This window comes from Sturnira hondurensis, unplaced genomic scaffold, assembly GCF_014824575.4.
Source record: "Sturnira hondurensis isolate 20B ecotype Veracruz unplaced genomic scaffold, ASM1482457v3 Scaffold0012467, whole genome shotgun sequence".
In the NCBI taxonomy this organism is placed as follows: Eukaryota; Metazoa; Chordata; class Mammalia; order Chiroptera; family Phyllostomidae; genus Sturnira; species Sturnira hondurensis.
This window is the reverse complement of record NW_028085098.1, coordinates 507,812-530,505: the sequence shown is the minus strand read 5'-3', so window position 1 is coordinate 530,505 and position 22,694 is coordinate 507,812. Positions and strand designations below refer to the sequence as shown.

General features: G+C 39.1%; 1 protein-coding gene and 1 non-coding gene across 3 annotated transcripts in view; both read left to right on the top strand.

Annotated features, from left to right (window-relative positions):
• Window positions 1-22,694, top strand: part of POLA1 (DNA polymerase alpha 1, catalytic subunit) — a 300,925-nt gene that overhangs the window by 28,645 nt on the left and 249,586 nt on the right. Inside the window, exons 16-24 of one of the 2 annotated variants that reach the window (XM_037060689.1) lie at window positions 4,286-4,370; window positions 7,762-7,823; window positions 9,310-9,399; window positions 11,917-12,033; window positions 13,667-13,842; window positions 15,871-16,000; window positions 16,491-16,610; window positions 18,137-18,236; window positions 19,477-19,601. In XM_037060689.1, the coding sequence (XP_036916584.1) occupies window positions 4,286-4,370; window positions 7,762-7,823; window positions 9,310-9,399; window positions 11,917-12,033; window positions 13,667-13,842; window positions 15,871-16,000; window positions 16,491-16,610; window positions 18,137-18,236; window positions 19,477-19,601 (1,005 nt within the window). The remainder of the gene's footprint in view (window positions 1-4,285; window positions 4,371-7,761; window positions 7,824-9,309; window positions 9,400-11,916; window positions 12,034-13,666; window positions 13,843-15,870; window positions 16,001-16,490; window positions 16,611-18,136; window positions 18,237-19,476; window positions 19,602-22,694) is intronic. The other variant, XM_037060690.1, reaches the window with a different exon arrangement.
• Window positions 18,841-18,970, top strand: LOC118997092 (small Cajal body-specific RNA 24). The gene has a single exon (XR_005068604.1).

The following is a 22,694-nucleotide window of genomic DNA, read 5'->3' as shown; positions in this document are numbered from 1 at the left end:
GTTACATGTATACAGTCCTAAAATGACATTCAGCCCTTGGAAGGCAACCTGGAGGCTGATGCGGCCCCTGGTGAAAATGAGTTTGACCCCCTGCTCTATACCAACAGTTGGGCAAACTATGGCCTGTAGGCCAAATACAGCCTACCACTTGTTTTTGTAAATAGTGTCATGGAACCCAGAATTTTTAAAAGTTTATTTTTAGAGTGGGGAAGGGAGGGAGAGAAACATCATTGTGTGGTTGCCTCTCATGCACCCCCCACTGGGGACCTGGCCCGCAACCCAGGCATGTGCCCTGACTGGGAATTGCAACAGTGACCCTTTAGTTCACAGGCTGGCACTCAGTCCACTGAACCACACCAGCCAGGGTGGAACACAGAATTTTTTATTCATGTATGTATTATCTGCAGCTGCTTTTGTGCTACGGAGGCAGAGTTAGTAGCCATGACAGAGACCATGTGGCCTGCAAGGCCCAAAATATGTACCATCTGGCTGTTTACAGGGAAAGCGTGCAGTGCCTGTTATTTAGTGATTAAGGACTGATTAGATTCAGGTTTAACTTTTTTGGCCAAAAATACTTTATATGTGACATACTGTATTTTATATTGTATCATATCAGCAGGCATAAAATATCTGGTTAAACCACTCTTAGTGGGGCTGATTGAGTACTTGGTTTAAGTTTTCACTTAGGTTTTTCAACCTTGGTACTGCTGGTTTTTTGAGGTGTTTGATTCTCTGTTGTGGGGGCTGTCCTTTGCAGTGTAGAATATTTAACAATATCTCTGGCCTTTACCTGCTGGATACCAGTAGCATTCCTCCCTCCTAGTGCGACAACCAAAAATGCCTCTAGACATCTCCAAATGTCCCCTGGGGGTGAAGGACAAAATTGTTCCCAGATGAGAACCATTCATCTAATGGCTTCCTTTGTTAGTGATTTTGCATGAATTACTTACTTCATTAGGAGTTGTATTGGGCTGGCCAAAACGTCTGGTTTTTTTTCCCCCGTAAAAGGCACATTTTTCATTTTTTTCAAAGATTTTATTTATTTATCTTTAGAGGGGAAGGAAAGGAGAGGAGAGAAATATCAGTGTGTTATTGCCTCTCGTGCATCCCCTGCTGGGAACTGGCCTGCAACCCAGGCATGTGCCCTGACTGGGAATCAAACCTTGATCCTTTGGTTCACAGGCCCGCGCTCAATCCACTGAGCTACAACTAGCCAGGGCCCATGTTTTTTATTTATACCAATAACTTTATTGATTTGGGTATTTTGAGTATGCCGGCTATCTCCTGCTATTGGCTTATAGTGGTTGGAGGCCAGGGGTGCTGCTAAACATCGTCCAGTGCATAAGACACCCCTGCAGTGAAGAATTATTTGGCCAAAATGTCAATAGTACCAAGAAACTTTGCAAACCACTTTTGACATGTTTGATCAGTCACAGCACCTTCTCTGTGCACTGCACGAATCTTTTTTTTGCATTTCACTTGCATTTTTGTTTTTTTGAAATAATAAAGCATAATACACCGAAAATTTTTGGTATTTTCTTCCATCTTCAATATTAAATGGCTGCACAAAAATTTTGATAATTTTTTCTTTTTTAAAGATTTTATTTATTTATCTTTAGAAGGGAAGGAGAAAGGGGGAGAAATATCAATGTATGGTTGCCTCTCATGTGTTCCCTGCTGGGAACTGGCCTGCAACACAGGCATGTGCCCTGACTGGGAATCGAACCACGATCCTTTGGTTTGCAGGCCCGAGCTCAATCCACTGAGGTACACCAGCCAGGGCTGATAATTTTTTCAAATGCACGCTGATGTGACAGCTGTCACAATACAGTCTAACAATATTATTTTGAATGAAGTTAAAGACAACTAAACACTCATGGAGCCATTGCACAGAAAAAAATTAAATGAACTTTTTGGCCAACCCAATGAAATTATGGTTTTCTTATTTTGTCATTTCCATCTTTATTAAACATGTTAAATATTAGAATGTTTATAAGTTAAATATTTATAAAATTAACACTTCCTTATTAACTATATTTGGTTATGCTACAGTAGTTTATACAGGAAAGATGAGATAAATGTGAACTTCTTTCTGTTTCATTGCCAATTATCTGAGTAGGAAGTTAGGAACCTACATTACGTACCGTGTTGACTAACCATTTATTTATTTTTGTTGTTACTTGTTTTCGCTTCATCTTTTGTGGAATATTATGAACTTATGGGTATTATATGTATTCAGTAGGTTCAGTCTATTGCATTCATCACTTATATTTTTTAAAAATATTTTATTTATTGATTTTTAGAGAGAGGGGAAGGGAAGGAGAAAGTGGGAGACAAACATCAATGTGTGGTTGCCTCTCATGTGTCCCCCACTGGGGACTTGGCCTGCAACCCAGGCATGTGCCCTGACTGGGAATCGAACCAGTGACCCCTTGCTTCACAGGCCTGTGCTCAATCCACTGAGCTACACCAGCCAGGGCTCATCATTGTTATTTTTGATACTTAAATTTGTCTTTCATTGGTCATTGGGGCCTTCTGTATGTTTGCTTTTAAGTCCTTTTGACATTGATGGGGATTTTTTTTAATAGCAGAATTTTGGTAGTGTTTTTTCCTCTGATATATTTTTAAATTTATTTATTTATTTTTAGAGATGGGGAAGGGAGGGATGCAGAGAGGGAGAGAAACATTGATGTGCAAGAGATACATTGATCAGTTGCCTCTTGCACAGCCCTAACCAGGGGCCTGGACCACAACCCAGGCATGTACCCTGACTGGGAATCGAACCAGTGATCTTTTGGTTCACAGGCTAGTGCTCAATCCACTGAGCCACACCAGCTAGGGCTTGGAGTATCTTGTTATACTAGAAAGCAAGAGTGTTACGAAAGTCTAAGATAAGTCAGAAGGACTCAGGAGTCAACTTGAAGACTTTCCTATGGGCCCAAGATGGGACAGTTTGAGCATAGATAAGAATAATTGTAACAGATTCAAACAGGTGAGTTCATAATGCTATCGTCAATACTAACAGAACCACATTGGTTACCAGTGAAGAAACTCATTATGGTAAAAATGGGTCAGTGAAGGGATTGGATCAAACATTTATCTTAACTTTTGAACATATTCTGTACTTTAGCTAACCAAATAACTTGTATGGGGGAAGTTTCTCTTCACAGGTTTCCAGCCAATAAATGATGAAGGAAAAGTTGACCATTAGACACTTGCAATCCCTAGTGAAATAGAGGATTTAGACACTGGTCAGCAGTGGCTACTAATGTCACTAAGACAAACAGAATCATACGTAATGTGCCTGTGCCTTGTGGTAGAAGTAATCAGTAGTACTGCTAATGTATTCTTGCCTAAACATCGTACCTGAGTTTGAGCGAACTTTTAGATTTAAATGGGAATTCATAGGCAGTATGAAAACAAAGGAACATGTTAAATGACATTATTGTGATAAAGGCAGCAGAGTCCACACTATGGGGACACTCTACAGGACAAATGACCCAGTCTCTTCAACAAATAAATTGCAGGGAAATAATAGGTAGAACCCCCTACACACACTTACGTGTGTGTGTGTGTGTGTGTGTGTGTGTGTGTGTGTGTGTGTAGGGGGTTCTACCTATAGTTTTATTTATTAGCCACTTGCAAAGTAGGGGCCTTATTTGGTAAATAAAATTGAAATAGTTGGGAAAACATGGCAGTTTGAATCCTGCCTGGGTATTTAATGATTTTAAGGAATTACTGTTAACTATATTAGCTGAAATGATTGTACTATATTTTAAAAATGTCTTATGTTTTAAAGTGGGGTGAGATTTTTGCCCTCATTGCCCAGGGACATTTTTGGTATTCCCAAGTTCAGGATGGGAGGTGGGCAGGGGGCAGTGCTGTTGGCAGTTAAGGGCGCTGCTGTACACATTGCCCAGTGCACAGGACGGTCCCCACAGCGAAGAATTATTTGGCCTAAGATGTCCATGGTGTCAAGGTTGAGAGATACATGCTGGAATATTTCTGCATAAAATGATAGGTCTGGGCTTGGCTTCAAAATAATCTGGGGGGAGGCAGGAAGTGGATGGGGGTACAGATGAGTTGATAATCAAAGCTGGATAATGGGTATATGAGGGGTGACTTTATTATTCTGGTTTTTTGTTTAAATGCTCTCCTGATAAAAAGTTGAAAATATCCATATGTAGTAAAGTCTGTATCTTTTCATATTCTTGGTGGTTTTGTTGAAAATGCAGAATATGTAGTAGGTGTTTGCTAAGTGATTTTTCCCCTCTTTTGTTTGCAGATTATTGCTGTGGCAGCTTTGGTTCATCACAGCTTTGCGTTAGATAAAGCGCCGCCACAGCCCCCCTTTCAGTCACACTTCTGTGGTATGTATTTTTTTTTTAACCCGGCTTACTAATGGCTTAATTTTAGTGTTGCTTATTTTTTCCGCAGCTGTTGGATCAGTAAGTTGTTTTTTAAAATGTTTTCCGGAGTAGTGAGTGTTTTATTGGATTGGTTGTCTTTTGTTCTAAGAGAAATCAGGAGGCAGTTTGAGACCTTTTTCCTGTTCTAGTGGTGAGTCTATTGGGATGGAGTCGTTTTTTCCTGGCCTAACTATTTTCATGATGTCATTTCAAAAGGCCGTCATAAGAGCCTGGCCAAAGTTTTCTGTGATGAGGGAAGATGCCAAGTAATAAAGGAATGTTTAACCTATTTGGGAGGAATTACAGTAATATCAAATTGCCATTGGGTTGTGCTGTGTGTAAAATTCAGTGGGCGAAACAATCCCACAGAGTTTGCATGCCCAGAGTCAGTCTCCAGGGACCATTCTGGCATATTCCGTGATAACAGCTTAGCCAGTTAAGTGACCACTTTTTTTTTAAAGGCATAATACAGTTTGATCCTAGATTTTTTTCCAGCGCAGAAACACATGAACTGGGGTAGCGCCTCCTGTCCAGTCTCTTGAGGAGTGTTAGGAGAGTGGGACCAGGGAAACAAGCACAGAAGAAAGGATGCTGTTATTATTGTGGAGTGTACCCCTTTTTACTAGTTTTATTGAGAAATAATTGACAGACCTCATTGTGTAAGTTTAAGCTGTGCAGCATGAGGCTTGATTTCTATATATTGTGAAATGAATACCAAAAATTTGCCCTCTAAGTGAGGTGGAGTACATGGGGAAAAAATGATGAGAATAACCTGGAAAACATGTGGAAGAGAGTAATTTAGCTCATCTCAATACACATTTACTGAACCTCCTCCGTGTATGTCACTTTGTGAACAGCTGTCACGAAAGGCAAGGAACTTACGGTATGGTGAGGGAAGCTTCGGTCATCCTTACTTTTCCAGCTTTGTGAAGGGTGCACTGACTTCGTCCGTTGTATGTTGCTTGCAACTTACTGTGGTGGTGACTTTTCCCTTGGGAAATGCTGATCCACATCCTCCATTTTGACTTAGATGGATAGCAAATGTTTTATCGAAGCAGTTCTAACCATTGTAGGGAGTTAGGGTTCTGTGTTTGGCTAGTTTTTTAAATTTAATCTTTTAAACTTAAGAAAATTGAGATAGTCATATAACATTGTATTAGTTTCAGGTATACAAAATAATGATTTGATATTTGTATATGTTGTGAAATCACCACAGTAAGTCTAGTTAACTAACACCTGTCACCATACGTATACATTTTTTTCTTGTGATGAACACTTTTAAGATCTAATCTCTTAATAACTTTCTAATATCCAGCATATAATAGTAGCATTAATAATTGTAGTCACCAAGCTGTACATGACATCCCATGACTTACTTTTTTTTTCACTTACTTATTTTCTAATTGGAAGTTTGCACGTTTTGATTCCCTTCTGTCACTTCACCCACCTCCCCACCCCCTCCTCTGGCAACCACCAGTCTGTTCCCTGTGTCTAATGAGCTCAGTTTCTTTTTGTTCTTAGATTCCACATATAAGCGAAATATGTTATTTGTCTTTCTCTGTCTGATTTATTTTACTCAATGTAATGCCCTCAAGGTCCATCCATGTTGTCGCAAACGTCAAGATTTCTTTTCTTTTTTTTTTTTTTTTTAAAGATTTTATTTATTTATCTTTAGAGGGGAAGGGAAGGAGAGAGGGAGAGAAATATCAATGTATGGTTGCCTCTAGTGTGTCCCCTGCTGGGAACTGGCCCACAACCCAGGCATGTGCCTTGACTGGGAATCGAACCTTCATACTCTGGTTCGCAGGCCCGTGCTCAGTCACTGAGCTACACCAGCCAGGGCTAAGATTTCTTTTTTCCCTAGTCAGGGCACATGCCTGGGTTGCAGGCCAGTTCCCTGCAGGGGACACATGATACATTGTGTGTCCTCGGCAGAGGCAACTATACATTGATATTTCTCTCCCTCTCCCCTTCCCCTCTAAAGATAAATAAATAAAATATTTTAAAAAAAGATTTCTTTCTTTTTATGGCTGAATAATATTCCATTCTCTTTATCCAGTCATCCGTCAGTGAATTCTTAGGTTGCTTCCCTGTCTTGGCTATTGTAAATAATGCTGTAACGAACATAGGAGTGCATATGTCATTTCCAATCAGCGTCTTCATTTTCTTTTAGATAAATGCCCAGAAGTAGAATTGCCGGATGATATTGTAGTTCTATGTTTAATTTTTTGAGGAATCTCCATACTGTTTTCCATAGTGGCTGCCTAAATTTACATTCTCACCAACAATGCATGAGACTTGCCTTTTTCTCACATCCTTGCTAACACTTGTTACTTCTTATCTTTTTTATAATAGTCATTTTGACAGGTGTTGAAGTGATCTCACTGTGGTTTTGATTTGTGTTTCCCTGATAATTAGTAATGTTGAGCACCTTTTCACGTACCTGTTGGCTGTCTGTATGTCCTCTTTGGAGGAATGTCAATGCAGATCCACTTCCTGTTTTTAATTGGATTGTTTGGTTTCATTTGGTGTTGAGTTGTATTAGTTCTTTATATATTTTGGCTGTTAACCCCCTATCACATATATGATTTCCAAATATGATCTCTTCCATCTGGTAGATAGTCTTTTCATGTTGTTGATTGTTTCCTTCACAGGGCAGAAGCTTTTTAGTTTGATGTTGTCCTGTTTGTTTATTTTTCCTTCTTGTGCCTTTGCTTTTGGTGTGAAATCTAAAAAAGATCACCAAGACTGATATCAAGGAGCTTACCAACCAATGTTTTCTCCTAGGGGTTTTATGGTTTCAGGCCTTACGTTCAAGTCTTGAAACCATTTTGAGTTAGTTTTTGTGTATGGTGTATGATGATAGTAGTCCAGTTTCGTTCTTATGCATGTAGCTGGCCCGTGTTCTGCAGCACCATGTCTTCTTGGCTCCTTTGTCATGAACAAATTGACTATATGCATATATATGTATGCATGTTTATTTCTGCATGTTCCATTCCGTTCTGTTGGTCTGTGTGTTTGTTTTTATGCCAGTACCGTACTCTTTTAATAACTGTAGCTTTGCAGTGCAGTTGAAACCAGGTAGGGTGATGCCTCCTGTTTTATTCTTTTTGACGAGTGCATTGGCAGTTGGGGGTCTTTAGTGGTTTCATACAAATTTTAGGATTATTTGTTTTGGCAATTCTTTTGCAGTCCAACAGTATGAGCAGTGGAAATACTTGATTCTCTTAATTCTTCAGAGATTGGGGGGAATTTATATTTAAGATAGTTTCTTTTTGGAAGTATTCAGTGTGTATGTACTTGAAATTGGCTAAGATGTGTGTTGGAATCTTTATTTTTTCCCTTCTTACAGTTGTGTCTAAACCAAAGGACTGTATTTTTCCATATGCTTTTGGTGAAGACATAAAGAAAAAGGTAAAGAATGCATTATTTATTTCTCTTAAATATGAAGCATCTGTTTAGATTGAGAAGAGGAAGATGGCGTGGATTAATGGAAACATTTTTGTGTGAATTGGCTCTATTCTTGCTATATTGGAGTGTGACATTAATCCACTAAAATATATTGGAAATGTAAAACTAGAAGAATTATTTAGCAATGTTTAAATGTTTCACTACCTGAAAATAGTGGGATTCTACAGTGTATGAATAGATGGATAGGCTCAAACTCTCCTTTAGATAGCTTAATAGGAAGCTTTTCCCAAATGTACGAACATGTATGTGGTTACTGTTTGGGGAAACCGTAAGGGTTAGAGCTCCGTCCCTGTCCCCAACCCAGCTTAAAGGGAGCCAACTGAATGCTGTGGATATTAAAGGGGACATGTATTGGAAAGGTTGATATGGGCTTGTCCCAATGGATCAGCGATCTCTAAGCCCTCAGTGTGCTCCACGAAGAAGCGTACTCCCGGTGTATTCCATGGGTCCTTAATAAAATGAGTGGGGTGGGTTGGTGAATTGGGTAATGGAGTGATTTTTTTTTTCTCAAAAGTAAATGTATTCAACATAAAGGATTTCTTTTTGAGGGAGTATGTGGTTTCTTTTATGAAATGATGATGCTGGTAAATATGTAGGTTTGGTGGTGGTTGTTTTTTTTTTTTAATGTTCTTACTTGACAAAATTAAAAGTTAGCAACCTTGTCTGGTTCTACTTATTTTAAATTAGCTTGAGAAGTCCAGTAGCCTGGTGGTGCTTTTAGACCAGGCTGTTATTTGCGAAGTGCCCTGAATTACCTATCCAAGTAGAATTACCTAGGAAAATTCATTCAAGTCAAACTGATGTTTTTTAGCCAAGCTAGTTATAGAAAATAGATACTCATCAACTTCCATTTTAGAAGAGTCTCAGTAAGTAAAAGTCTTTTGAACACCTGATTTGTAGTCAGTAATCCAAGTGGATGCCTTTTGTGTGAAGATAGGCTTTATTTATATTTAAGACACTTGTAATTCTGAAATGTATGATTGCTTTTACTCTAGTTTCTTATTTATAGATCCTTACACCATCATTTGATATTAACTTATACAATCCTTGGACCTTCTTTACGTGGCAATACATGAAGAGTGAAGTCTACCAGGGATTATGTAAGAAAGTAGGCAGTATTTTTGATAGGTGCTCTGATTTATATGTGCAAAATGTGTCCAGATGCACAATCATGGCCCTGTGGAGGGATGTTTCTGCACTTGGTACTGTCAATACTTAAATTTTTTCTTTCTTGATACTCTTAGTACTAGCCCCTCAGAGACTTTATGTAAGTAAGGCAAAACCTAGAAGCAGGAATTTCACTGTTGCATTTAGTTTGGACCTGGATGGTTCTTTTTAACCCAAAGAAATCTTGCCCCGCTTGAACAAGGAGCCAAGGTATAGTACTTGAGAGTAAAGAGTAAGTGACTGGTTTGTTTTTATCTGACAGAAAGTGAAGGTTGAGATTGCCGCAACAGAAAGAACACTGCTAGGTTTTTTCCTTGCAAAAGTTCACAAAATTGATCCTGATATCATTGTGGTAAGTAGAGTTTGATCGTGGTGTGGGGAAGCTCTTCAGTCCTTAGTTGTTTTCGTGGTGACTGAATTGGTACTTTTCCGGCAGCAGAGAATCTTTTCAGAGTGAACAAACCCTCTGGACTGGTGGTCATCGCTGTCCTTGCTGCGAGCAGAGAGGAGAAAATATCCCACTCCACTGTGAGATAGTATTTTTTCTCCAATAGAGAGACAACTCAGGAATTATTATTGAAGTTTATGCTAGCCCAGTTATTGGCACTTAGAGAGACCACCAGCCTGTAAGTTGATAAGCTTGGGTCAGCTGTTGCTTTCTCTAGAATTTTGGTTTAGTGGCCCAGCTGTATAGCAATCCCAGGATTTCTCAGTTTATGAGCTCAGTGGATCTCTGTGGTACATTTCTTTGAGAGCTCAGGGCTAGGAATCTGTTTTTTTCTCTTGATAGGGTGTGCTCCCCACAAGATAGCAAGGTAGTAATTCAATGAGTTGTTTTTGTTTTTTGTTTTTTTTTTTCACTTTTTATTTTGTATTAGTTTTAGGTATACAGCTTAGTGGTTAGACAGTCATGTAGTTTACATAGTGTTCCCTTCGATGTTTCTAGTACCTTCCTGGCACCATGCATAGTTATTGTACTGTTATTGAATATATTTCCTGTGCTGTACTTATATCCCCGTGACTATTTTGTAACTACCAATTTGTGCTTAAATACCTGCAACCTCTTTCACCCAGTCCCCAACCCTCCTCCCCTCTGGCAACCCCTGGTTTGCTGTGTGTTTATGGGTCTGTTTCAGTTTTGTTTGTTTATTTTGTTCTTTAGATTCCACATATAAGTGAAATCCTATGGTATTTGTCTTTCTCTGACTGATTTCACTGAGCATAGTATCCTCTAGGTCTATCCATGCTGTCGCATTTACCCCAGTTTTTAAGAATCATAAAGCAGCATTTCATTTTATGTTTCCTCCGGCCTTCCTTCCTTTGTAGGCTCCTCGACAGGAGTCCTTCCTTTTGTCTTTTTATTTTTTTTTCTGGGTTTGGGAGGAAAGTAGGATATAAATGTCTATATTTGAAATGTGCTACTGGTAATTTGGTTACATCGAAGCCTTGCAAACGTGTTGCCATGTATTTCTCTGCATTCATTTTTGCTGTTGGATTCCTTTCCTGACAGTGGTATAGCCAAAGTACCAAGAGCCTGTAGGTTATTACTAGGGTGTCTGCACACACTTCCCTCAGGGCACAGGTGGCTAACACAAGGCCTGCGGGTTGAATCCGGCCCTCCACCTTGTTTTATCTGGCCTGGCACCTGGTTTCTACCCAGTGGTAGCGTGGAGCTCCTTGCCCCTAGTTAAGGCGTAGTTACATTTACACAGTCCTAAAGTTACGTTCGGCCCTTTCAAGGCAACTGCCAGGCTGATGTGGCCCCAGGTAAAAATGAGTTTGACACCCTTGTGTTAGGGTATTTCAGGACCTATGTTGAAAGTGCCAAGAAGATTCTGTTCATAGCGCCCTACTCTGGTGCTCTAGCTTAGCACCTCACTGGCTCCATTAGTAGTCTCTCTTTTGGGCCCCAAGGAGGTGTCATGATGCTTAGGGTAGCTGGTCTGCTGTGGGATGTTAGAGCCGTGTCTGTGAGTGAGAATCCAAAGCAGTGCAGGAGAGAATCCTGACATGGGTTTGAGTCCCTGATCCCAGGCATGATAATCTGGAAATGAGACATCCTCATGTCCGTTAGGTGTCTTCATAGACAAAACTGGCATAAATATGTAGCAGAATATATTTATACTTAAAATTAATAACAAGTGAATCTATTTACTGGTCTGATTTATTGTAAACGTCATCTAGTTTCTTTTTAAATAAGCATAGGCAGTGAACTGTATTATTCACATGATGGAAACTATCATTATAAACATGGAAAATTTGGTTACATTTTTTGAGATATTTTCTACTTGGTATTGTTTTGTGTCCTTGTTTTTTTACAAGTTTCTAATTTGAACTGTTGAGTGGTATTGGTTAGTTACTTTTTTGCACATTAATTAATAGTCTAAGTCAGTAATGTTTGAACTCAGTTCTTTAGGAAGAAACTACATGCAGTTTCCTGAGTTTTCTAGGAGTATATGTGTCAATGTCACGCAATACGAACAAGATTCTTGGTTTTTAAGGAAGTAAAATGGAATTGTTTGAATACAGCTTTTACTGATCACAGAAAAAGTGTGGACATTAGAATTTGCATTTGCCTCTGAGACAATGAGGCATGAGCTACAAATTAAGACATGATATGAGGCTTGCATCAATTAGGATAAGATCAAGTGATTTCCGGCAGTCCGCTGAGCAGCCTTGTTGAATGTCAAGGCTAATGAACACCGCTGCTGAATAAATTCCTGAAGAAGAAAATCCCGATCGGAGGTAAGCTCATGATACCTTCAGTTAGAGACCAGAAAAAGAAGGGACAAAGAAATTCTGTGGATATGAAGATAAATCCTCTAATTTGTGTTGGATATGTTATTGGCTGCCTTCTTTTTCCGACTAGGGTCATAATATTTATGGATTTGAACTGGAAGTGTTACTGCAGAGAATTAATGTTTGCAAAGTTCCTTACTGGTCCAAGATAGGCCGACTGAAGCGATCCAACATGCCAAAGCTTGGGGTAATAATAATTTTCAAAATCTTGCTTTTTTCTTTGACTTTTTATATACGTTGACTGGGACTTGGTTGTCTTGTGACAGGACATTTTAACTTGGGCACTAAACATCTTTTCCTTTGAATCCAACATTTTTATTGGTAAAAGCCACTGGGAGTTTTGAAAATTAGCTGTTAGAATGTACAGAGAGCACGTATATGCTACCTCCACTTCAGCGGTACCAAAGCATTAGCCCTTAGAGCAGATTGCTGGGCTCAGAAATCATTGATTGCGATCATTCACCAAGGCAATGGGGAAGGAAGGATGAGAGGGAGCTGACAACTGAATGCATAAGAAGGCGATGGGCTAAGTGCGTTCTGTGTTAGTTACCTCTCACAGGGGTAACAGAACTTGTTCAGAATCATAGAACTAGTTGGGGAAAGAACTGAGTTTTTTGAACCCAGTCCCATCTGACCCTTTTTAAAAAAAATTTATTGAATTATTTTTCAAGTACAGTTTTCTGTCTATTACTCCCATCCCACCCTACACCCCCCCGTGTTCCCCCCTCCCTCCCATTTCCATCCTTCTTAGTTGTTGTCCATGTATCCTTTATATATGTTCCTGTAAATCCTTCCCCCTTTCCCCTGAAATTCCCTCCCCTCTCCCCTCTGGTCGCTGTACCCCTGTTCTCTATTTCAGCGTCTTTGGTCATATTTTGCTTGCTTGTTTGTTTTGTTGTTTAGCTTCTTGTTAAAGGTGAGATCATATGGTATTTGTCCTTCAACACCTGGCTTATTTCACTCAGCATAAGGTCCATACTACCCCAAGCAATTTACAGATTTAATGCAATACCTATTAAAGTACCAATGGCATATTTCACAGCACAGAAGAAACATCAAAAATTTATATGGAACCGTCTGACCCTTTTAAAGTCCATGTACTTTCACTCTATCTGCTTGCTTCACTTAGGGAGATTTTGGTGGTTTTGTATGAAGTACCTTTATTTCCCAAGCCCGATAACTGCTCAGTAGTGCTTATAATCTTGTATTACTTAAAGTCTATAAATAAAATGGATATGTTGCCTTATCAGAGAATCTGGGAATCTGTACCTTTTATAATGCTTTCCAGAGGATTCTGCTGCTATGGATTGCAATTGGGGCCACTGCTCTTGCTTCTTTCCTTATTTGTGTCTTTGAGGGGATAGAATGCTTATTAACACTTCATCAGAACCCTTGCTTAAACTAACTCCTTATCTTCTTCAAGGCTTTTTTAATATAGCATCTTCTTGGTGAGGTTTGCCCTGACCACCCCATTCAAGATGCAGCTCCCCCAAATTCCTTGTTCCCCTCACCCTGCTCTATTTTTTCACTTTTCCGTATACTCGTTATCCCTAAAACTATGTAATACCTTGTTTGTGATATCTATTTTTAATTGTATATTTCAAATGCCCTTGGGAATCTTTTCTGTTTTGCTCACTGCTGTATCTGAGTACCTAGAAAAGGGTCATTCCAAAGTATTTGATTGGTGGCTGCATGAATGGAAGAATAAGGGTTTAGTCATTGTAATTTCGGGGCTAGCCTCAAAGCAAGTTAGCACGAAGTGTTCTCAGTGTCTGCTTTTCCATGGGGTTTCCTATCTGTCCTCCCTTTTCCCTTTGTAGGGCAGGAGTGGATTTGGTGAAAGAAATGCTACCTGTGGCCGAATGGTCTGTGATGTGGAAATTTCGGCAAAGGAATTAATTCGTTGTAAAAGCTACCATTTGTCTGAACTCGTTCAAAAGATTTTGAAAACTGAAAGGGCTACAATCCCAATGGAAAATATACGAAATATGTACAGGTATGATCCCAGACTTTGTCTTAAAATTAGCAAGAGGAAGACGCCAGCACCATCCTTGGGAGCGCGTGGTGCCATGGAGGGGAAAACTGTCTTCATGTTGGCACCACCATCTCCATGACTTTGGTAATAATTTGAACTCTTTTGCCTTTGGAATTATTCTAATTTGATCAGTTTATCTCTGTCTCCCTCACTTAACACCATCTTGATGTTTCCTAAGAACATTTTGGAACTTGATGGGATATTTATGTTTCCACCCTTAATTCTCGAACTCAGGAATTAGTGGAAATATTTTAGAAATATAAACACTGAGAAATCATTAAGTTATTTAGAGATAATGCTCAGTTGTTTCTTTCTCCCAGTTTTATTCAGGTAAAATTGACACAAAATATATTTACGGTGTACAACTTGATGTTTGATATACACATGCCGTGTGAATCATTCACCGCAGTCAAGCTCATTAACTTATCTGTCACCTCACAGTTACTTTTTTGTGTGTGGTGAGGCCATTTAAGGCTTACTGTCTTAGCACATTTTAAATATGTGATACAATATTGTTAACTGTAGTCACATTGCTATACATCACATTTCTAGTACTTTGTATAACTGAAACTTGGTACTTGACTATTTCTTAAATAAGGTTTCTTCTACCCTCTGGCCCCTCTTTGTTTTCTGTCCATACCCTCCAAGTCCTTGGACTGCTTCTCTTTGTGGCTGTACTTTTTCTCTAGGTGATGTCACCAAGTCTCAGAAATTTCAGTTCCATGTGGGTGCTGATGCCTCCCACCTGCATACCTTCAGCTTAGCTCTCTCCCCTGAAGTCCAGACGACTGTGTCTCCCTGCCTGTTGTACTTGGTGTCTATGATGAACCTCCAGTTTAACTTGAGCTCCTGATCTTTTCCTCTAGGTTCCTCTTGTGGTCTTTCCTTTAGTTATGGTTACTCTTTTTCCATACTGCTGGAAACCTCCTAAGTCATCCTTTGGCCCCAAACCTCTGAGGTATTCATGATTCCTTTCTCTGATAACTCACATTCTTTCCATCAGGTAATTCTGACAGGTCTACCTTGAAAAGATGTCTAGATGTGGTCACGTCTTTTCCTTTCCATTGAACTCACCCTGGCCCGAGCCACCGCCCTTGTCTCCCCTGGCTAACTGGGTGTTATATTATCCTTCTCACTGGTCTCCTTGCTTTTGCCCTTGACACTTTGCTTTCTGTTCTCAACCTCAGAACCAGATTACCCTGCTAAAGTTAAGTCAGAGATGGCACTCTGCTCAAAATCTTCCAGTGACTTTCTGTTTCTGAGTAAAAACCAAAGTCCTTATTTTGACTCACAGGTCTTGTGCAGTGTGTCTCTCTGCCATTAACTCTGTCCTTATCTTCTGTTCTCTCTGTTTAAGCCGTTTGGTTGCCTTCCTGGCCCTAGAACTGCCAGGTTTGCACTCAACTCAGGGCCTTTGAATGTGCTGTTCTGTCTGCCTTGGAATGCTCTTCCCTCGGATACCCAGTTATTCTCAGTGAACTTCCTCTGGTTCCCTAACTGAAAATTCAGCCTCTTCTCCTGACAATATTCCATTTACTTCTTAATTCTTTTCTTTCTAACTTAGCATTATATCACTTACCATATATTGAATTTGTTATTTATCCTCTGTCTTCCCCATGAGGATAGAAGCCCCCTGAGGACAGGAGCCCCCTGAGGACAGGGTACCTGGCACATAGGAGGCATGCAAGACTTACTAGATGGAGTGAGTGAAAGGATTCAGATGGTTTTCAGGCTGTATAGTTAATGCATAACTTTGTTTGTGGGATTTTTTTTTTTGAGATTTGGAGAAAGGTACTGGGATCGATGGCATGAGTGGATTACCAGTTTTATACCGACCTTATTTTAAATTATTTTCAAAGCCAGGGTGACATTGCTCTGGTTACCTATACCAAAAATGTTTGTAATATTTTATGAAGTTCTGATTATATAGCCATTGTTTCTTTTAATTACTTGATTCTGATTCTGTTTCATTCTTACTTTTCTGTACAGTGAACCTTCTCATCTGTTGTACCTGTTGGAACATACCTGGAAAGATGCCAGGTTCATTTTGCAGATCATGTGTGAGCTAAATGTTCTTCCATTAGCATTGCAGATCACTAACATCGCCGGGAACATTATGGTAAATTTAACTTAGAGAGGGGGGGAAAAGCATTTCCTGTTGAATTCAGTGTTTTCTTGGGCTAGTTGTTACATGATAATGAGTCTAAATGCATCCTTATAAAATGAGTAACTTGTATTCTGAAAGCTGGGCTTCTTTTGTAAAATGAAGAACTGGTTGGGAGAAGGGGAGTAAAACCAGGTGCAGTATGTTGAAATTTGGGCGAACAGAAGGATCATCTCTAACATCTGGATGTGTTTCATTTGTGGAATGGTCCATTTGGGAGTAAAGAAATAGCCCAAGTTGTAAGTATTTTAGGCTCTCTTTGTCTCCTTTTAACTATAATGCTTAGAGAAAATGCTAGAAATAATTTAGTACCCTTAAAAAAAACAGCCCTTGTTAAGAGGAATGATTTTGAAGCAGGTGCTATGATTAAATTTACCAAGTCAAAGTTGCTCTTGTTTGTTGTGATTTTGAGCTCAAATTTCAAAAAAGAAATTCTGTTTAATAGTCTAGGACGCTGATGGGTGGACGAGCTGAGCGTAATGAGTTCTTGTTGCTTCATGCATTTTATGAAAACAACTATATTGTGCCCGACAAGCAGATTTTCAGGAAGCCTCAGCAAAAACTGGTTGGTCTAAAATCGTATGGTGTTTTGCCTTTTCTTACCCCCCCCCTTATTATCTTATAGGTTTTGTGTTTTTTTTTTGCTGTGATAACATCTATTGACAAAATAATTAATCCCCTGTATATGGTAGAGTCAAGTTTATTCTGTTGTGTTTGTGTGGTCATTTCCTTCTCTACTTTTTCTCTGTACAGATACAAATTATGAAATAGGACCCTGGCTGATGCGGCTCAGTGGATTGAGCGCTGGTCTGTGAACCAAGGGGTCGCTGGTTCAATTCCCAGTCAGGGCACGTGCCTGGGTTGCAGCTAGGTCCCCAGTGGGGAGCACGTGAGAGGCAACCACACACTGATATGTCTCTCCCTCTCTTTCTCCTTCCCTTCCCCTCTCTCTAAAAATAAATAAAATCTTTAAAAAATTATGAAATAGAAAATTCTTTGAGGGAGGCATTGGGCCTCTCTGATGGGTGACCATACCTGGAAAGTGTTTTGCCACCTTAGCCCTACCCAAAGTTACATGCCAGTTATATCTTTTATTTCCTTAAACCCGTGAGCCTTTATTTTTGTGTTGCATTGTTGCATTTTTACATCGTAGCAGGATTAAGGTCACCACAGTTGGGTTTCTACAGTGGCCTCCGTCACAATGGAACGAAAACTTAGCTGCTATTCCATTGGCACTGATAGCAGTTGTTTCAGAATGGGAATTGAATGTTAAAGTGGTTCAGCTTCTTGTATTTGCTTGTTTTTATGTACATTACCACAATTGGTATGGGGACAATTGACTTGAGAAATTTGACTTCCACTGTGGCATTGAATGTTGATGATTAACTACTTGGGAATAAATTTTCAGTGTGGACATACTGATTTGTTTATTTTATCCTCACCCAAGGACATTTATTCGTTGCTTTTAGAGAGAGAGGAAGGAGGGTGGGGGGAGACGGAGCAAGCGAGCTAGAGAGAGAGACATCGATGTGAGAAACAGTAATTGCCTTCTCAGATGCGCCCCAATCAGGGATGGAACCTGCAACCTTCCGGTCTATAGGGACATCGCTCTGATGAACTGAGTCACATTGGCCAGGGCTGGACCTACTTATTTTAAGGTGTCCATATTGATAATGAGAGTAAGTTCATATCTATATAAAATAATTTTGTATTTTTACATCATGAATATTAATGACTTTAAGGGGACTCTTCTACAATCTCAATTTTTACACAATATGAAGAGTTGTATTTCTAGTATCCACTCATTTTAAAAAGTGAGTTTCTACAAATTCAGAAATATTTTAAAGTAAAATTTGCATATTTATTAGCTCTGTGACACAGTATTTGTTTTGGTAACTACCATGCTTGGCATTCATTTGGCTTCATGACAAATTATAACAACAGTCTTTCCCCACAGGTAGGACCATTAACTAAAAGTAAAGAACGGTTGTTAAACTGTATACTGCATTTGGAAAAGGGAGGGGATCATAAAACTTCTTAATTAGATAATTGGTTGATGGCTGGTGAAGTTACCTTTGCGTTTGATATTAGGGAGATGAAGAAGAAGACATTGATGGAGATGCCAATAAATACAAGAAAGGACGTAAAAAAGCAGCTTATGCTGGAGGCTTGGTATTGGATCCTAAAGTTGGTAAGGTTGGACATTGAACTGGCTTGCCCTGATGATAGGAATTTCTTAATGCAAAGCTAGACTTGAGAAACTGAAAGACATGACTTAATAGGTTAGCAATTAGGTCTCAAATAACATTATATTGGATGGCAGTAACCACCAAACCAAACATCTTTTATAACAATAGAATAACTTTTTCTGTTATGAATGGCAAAGAAGATGTTTTGTGGTACACGGAGTAGAAAATCTCTTTTTTTTTAGCATCTTAATCATTTTTAAGTGTCCAGATGAGTGGTGTTAAGTATATTCACATTGTTTTTGCAGGAATTAATGTGAATTGTATCAAGTAACTTCAACTCTGAGTAGGAGACATTTTAAATTAATCGGTTGTAATGAAACACATCAGTAGTCCAGTTGTCCTTTGGCAGATCTGGGCTTGAATTCTGGCTATATAAACTTGGGCTTCCCGTTTAACCTCTCTAAGCCTTAGTTTCCTCTTCTGTAAAATGGAGCTAAGAATAGTATCTACCACAGAGATTTAAAGATTAAAAGTGATTGTTTAGTATAGTGCCCAGCACAGAGTAAGCTTTTAATATATTTGTTGTTATAATTGTTGTCTTACTAGTGGACATTTACTTTTATTCGGTTTCTTCGTAAGGTGAAGAAAACTCTTTGTAAATGTCCTAGAGGAATATAGTAGCTTTCTGTTCACCCTTTGCAAGTCAAAAGGGTGGATCGTTCCACTACTGACATATCCATCTCTTATCTGATTTTAGCAGTTTGTGTACAGGTAAGTGCACACTGTTCATTTTATTCTTTGGAAGTTTGATTGTAAAAAAAAATAGAGATAACCACTTATGGGTAGAGCTTGCTAAATATTTTTGGAGCAGAGGTGAGAGGGAATGCTTGCTTGAAGGAGAATTTAACACCATTTTTTGGAAGTACATGTGTCTGTAGTAATAGATACGGGAAGCTGTTTGCCTGTCATAATGGTGTCCTTTGGGAACTTGTGGGGAAGGAGCCAGTTGCAGGCTGGTTTCAAGGCAAGAGGCTCTCTTTTTGTGACCTGAGTTTTCACTCTGGTTTGTGTCATTTTTGTAGAGTGGTAAGGCTGACTCCTTTTTACCTTTCATCTACCTCAGGGCCCTGGATAGTATATTGTTTCTAATATACTTCAGCATTTAGTGCTTCTAATGTCATGTTTTTGGTTGAATCTGTTTTTTTTTTAAGACTTTTTTATAACGTGGCTTTTTTATTGCAGGTTTTTATGATAAGTTCATTTTGCTTCTGGACTTCAACAGTTTATATCCTTCCATCATTCAAGAATTCAACATTTGTTTTACAACAGTACAAAGACTTGCTTCCGAGGTGCAGAGAGTGACAGAGGTTGGTGTTCAGCTGGGGGCTCCTGAAACTGAGATTAAAAGTAGTAACTTAAGGAAGAGAACCAAAGGGGTTAGCATTTAGCTTTCTCTCCTGAAAGGTACATTATGTCCTTTCTTAGTGGTCAGAAAGGGGGGAGGGTTGGGTAGAAGGAAACTCAAAATGAGGTAGCTTTGTGCCTTTTTAATTTAACAGTTTTATGGAGATGTAATTGACATGCCACACAATTTACACATTTGATGTGTACAATTTCATGGCTATTGTGTATTCACACAGTTTGTAACCTTCACCACAGTTCATATTAGGACATTTTCATTACTCCCCAGAGAGACCCGCTACCTTTCACCAGTGACTTCCCTCATGTCCTTCACCCCTCCCGGGTCCAGGCGACCACCACTGGATTTGTGTATTTTGGACTTTCCTATAAACTGAATCACATGTGATCTTCTGTGTGTGGCTTATTTCACTTAGCATACAGTTTTCAAGATTTATCTGTGTTAAATCTTTTTTTTTTTTTTAGATTTTATTTATTTATCTTTAGAGAGGAAAGGAAGGAGAGAAATATCAATGTATGGTTGCCTCTCGTGAGTCCCCTGCTGGGAACTGGCCTGCAGCCCAGGCATGTGCCCTGACTGGGAATTGAATCACAATCGTGTGGTTCGCAGGCCCACACTCAATCCACTGAGCTACACCAGCCAGGGCCTTTTTTTTTTAAATAAATATTTTTATTTATTTATCTTTAGAGGAGAAGGGAAGGAGACAGGGAGAGAAATATCAATGTATGATTGTCTCTCATGTGTCCCCTGCTGGGAACTGGCCTGCAACCCAGGCATGTGCCCTGGCTGGGAATCGAACCGAGATCCTTTGGTTCGCAGGCCTGAGCTCAATCCACTGAGCCACACCAGCCAGGGCTATTTGTGTTGAACCTTGAAAGCATTAGTATTTCATTCCTTTTTATTGCCGTATATTTCATTGTATGAAAGTATATCACATATTGTTAATTTTAGAATCATCTTGTCAATTTATGCAGAAATAGCTGCTGGGATTTTGATAGGAATTGTATTGGATCTATAGATCAGTTTGGGGAGTATTATAACAATGCCGAGGCTTCCCATCCATCAAAATTGAGTCTTTTCATTTATTTTGCTATTTAATATCTTTTAATGATGTTAACTAATTTTCCATGTACAATTCTTACACTTATTAAAATTAAATTTATTCCCAAATATCTCATCCTTTTTGTTGTCATTGTAAATTCATTGTCTTGATTCCTTTTTTATATTGTTCATTTCCAGTGTATAGAAAAATAATTGATTTTTGTATGTTCATCTTGTATCCTGCAACCTTGCTGAACTCTTTCCTTAGTTCTAGCACTTTCATGGGTTCCTGAGGGTTTTCTGCATACAGTCATGTCATCTGTGAATAAAGATCGTTTTGATTCTTCTTTCCTATCTGGATGCCTAATATTTCTTTTCTTTGCCTAACTGCTGTAACTAGAACCTCCAGTACGATGTTAAATAGAAGCGTATGAGTGGACACCCAGGGCTTGTTCCTGATCTTTGGTGACAGCATATAGTCTTTCACCATTAAGAGTGATGCCAGCCCTGGGATGGGTTTTCCATAGATGTCCTTTATCAGGTTGAGGAAGCTCCCTTCTGTTCCTAATTTATTCTAGTCTATTGAGCATTTTTATTACAAAAGGGTGTTGTATCAACCTGCATTTCTGGGCTAAATCCTACTTGGTCTTGGTGGCGTATGATCTTTCTTCTGTGTTGCCATATTCAACTTACTAATATTTTGCTGAGGAGTTTTTGTGTCTGGATTCATAAGGGCTGTTGGTGTATAGTTGTCTTTTCTTATGTCTTTGGTTTTGGTTTCAGGATAATACTGGTCTGATAGAATGAGTTGGGAAGTGTTCCCTCCTTTCCTTCCTTTCCTTATCCTTCCCTTCCACATTTCCCTTTCCCCTCCTTCCCCCTCCTTCCCCCTCCTTCCCCCTCCTTCCCCCTCCTTCCCCCTCCTTCCCCCTCCTTCCCCCTCCTTCCCCTTCCCTCTTCTTTTTTTAATGTCTTGTTTGTGAGAGATTCATATTATTTAACTCTTTTATAGAATTCAGTAGTGAAAATTATCTGGTCCTAACACTGTTCTTTTTGTTTGATTAGTAATTTAATCTCTTGTAGGTTTTTGCAGATTTTCTTATTTTTTATTATTGTTGAACTATAGTTGTCCCCATTCTGCCCCGCCCCCACTATCTCCCCTCCCCTACCCAATTTTCTTTGTGTCCTTGAGTCAGTTTCATTTGTGTGTGTCTTTCTAGGAATTTCTCCATTTCATGTAGGTTATCTAATTTGTTGGTATAAAATTGTTTATGGTATTCCTTTATGACCATTGTTATTTCTTTGAGGTCAGTAGTGATGTATATCTCTTTTATTCCTGATTTTAGTAATTTGAATATTCTTTGTCTTTGTCACTATAGTCAAAGTTTGTCAATTTTATTGGTCTTTTGAAAGAAGCACTTTTGGTTTCCTTGATTTCTCTATTGTTTCTTAATTCTCTGTTTCATTTATTTCTGCTGCAATCTTTCTTTTCTCTGCTTTATTTGGTTTAGTTTGTCCTTCTTTTTCTAATTGCTTAAGGTAGAACTTTAGATGATTGATTTCAGATCTCCTCTTGTAATACACATATTTACAATGATAAATTTTCCTACAAGCCCGCCTTAGCTTCATCCATGAGTTTTGGTATGTCAGTCCTCTCTCCCATATGTCAACCAGTGATCTGACTTCCATCACCATAGCTTCAATTTACTTGTTCCAGAACTTCCTGAAAATGGAATGATACAGTACGTACTCTCTGGTGTATGGCTTTTTTGTTCAACATAAAGTTTTTGAGATCCATGTTGTTGCATTATCAGTAGTTCTTTCCTTTCTACTGCTGAAGAATATCCCATACTTTATTCCCTTCAGGTGAGCATTTGGATTGTCTTCAGTTTTTGGCTGTTATTAATAAAGCTGCTGAGAATATTCTTGTGCAGATCTCTTTGTGGATGTGTGCTTTCATTTGGGGGGAGGGCTAATATCTGGGGAGTGAATTTGCTGG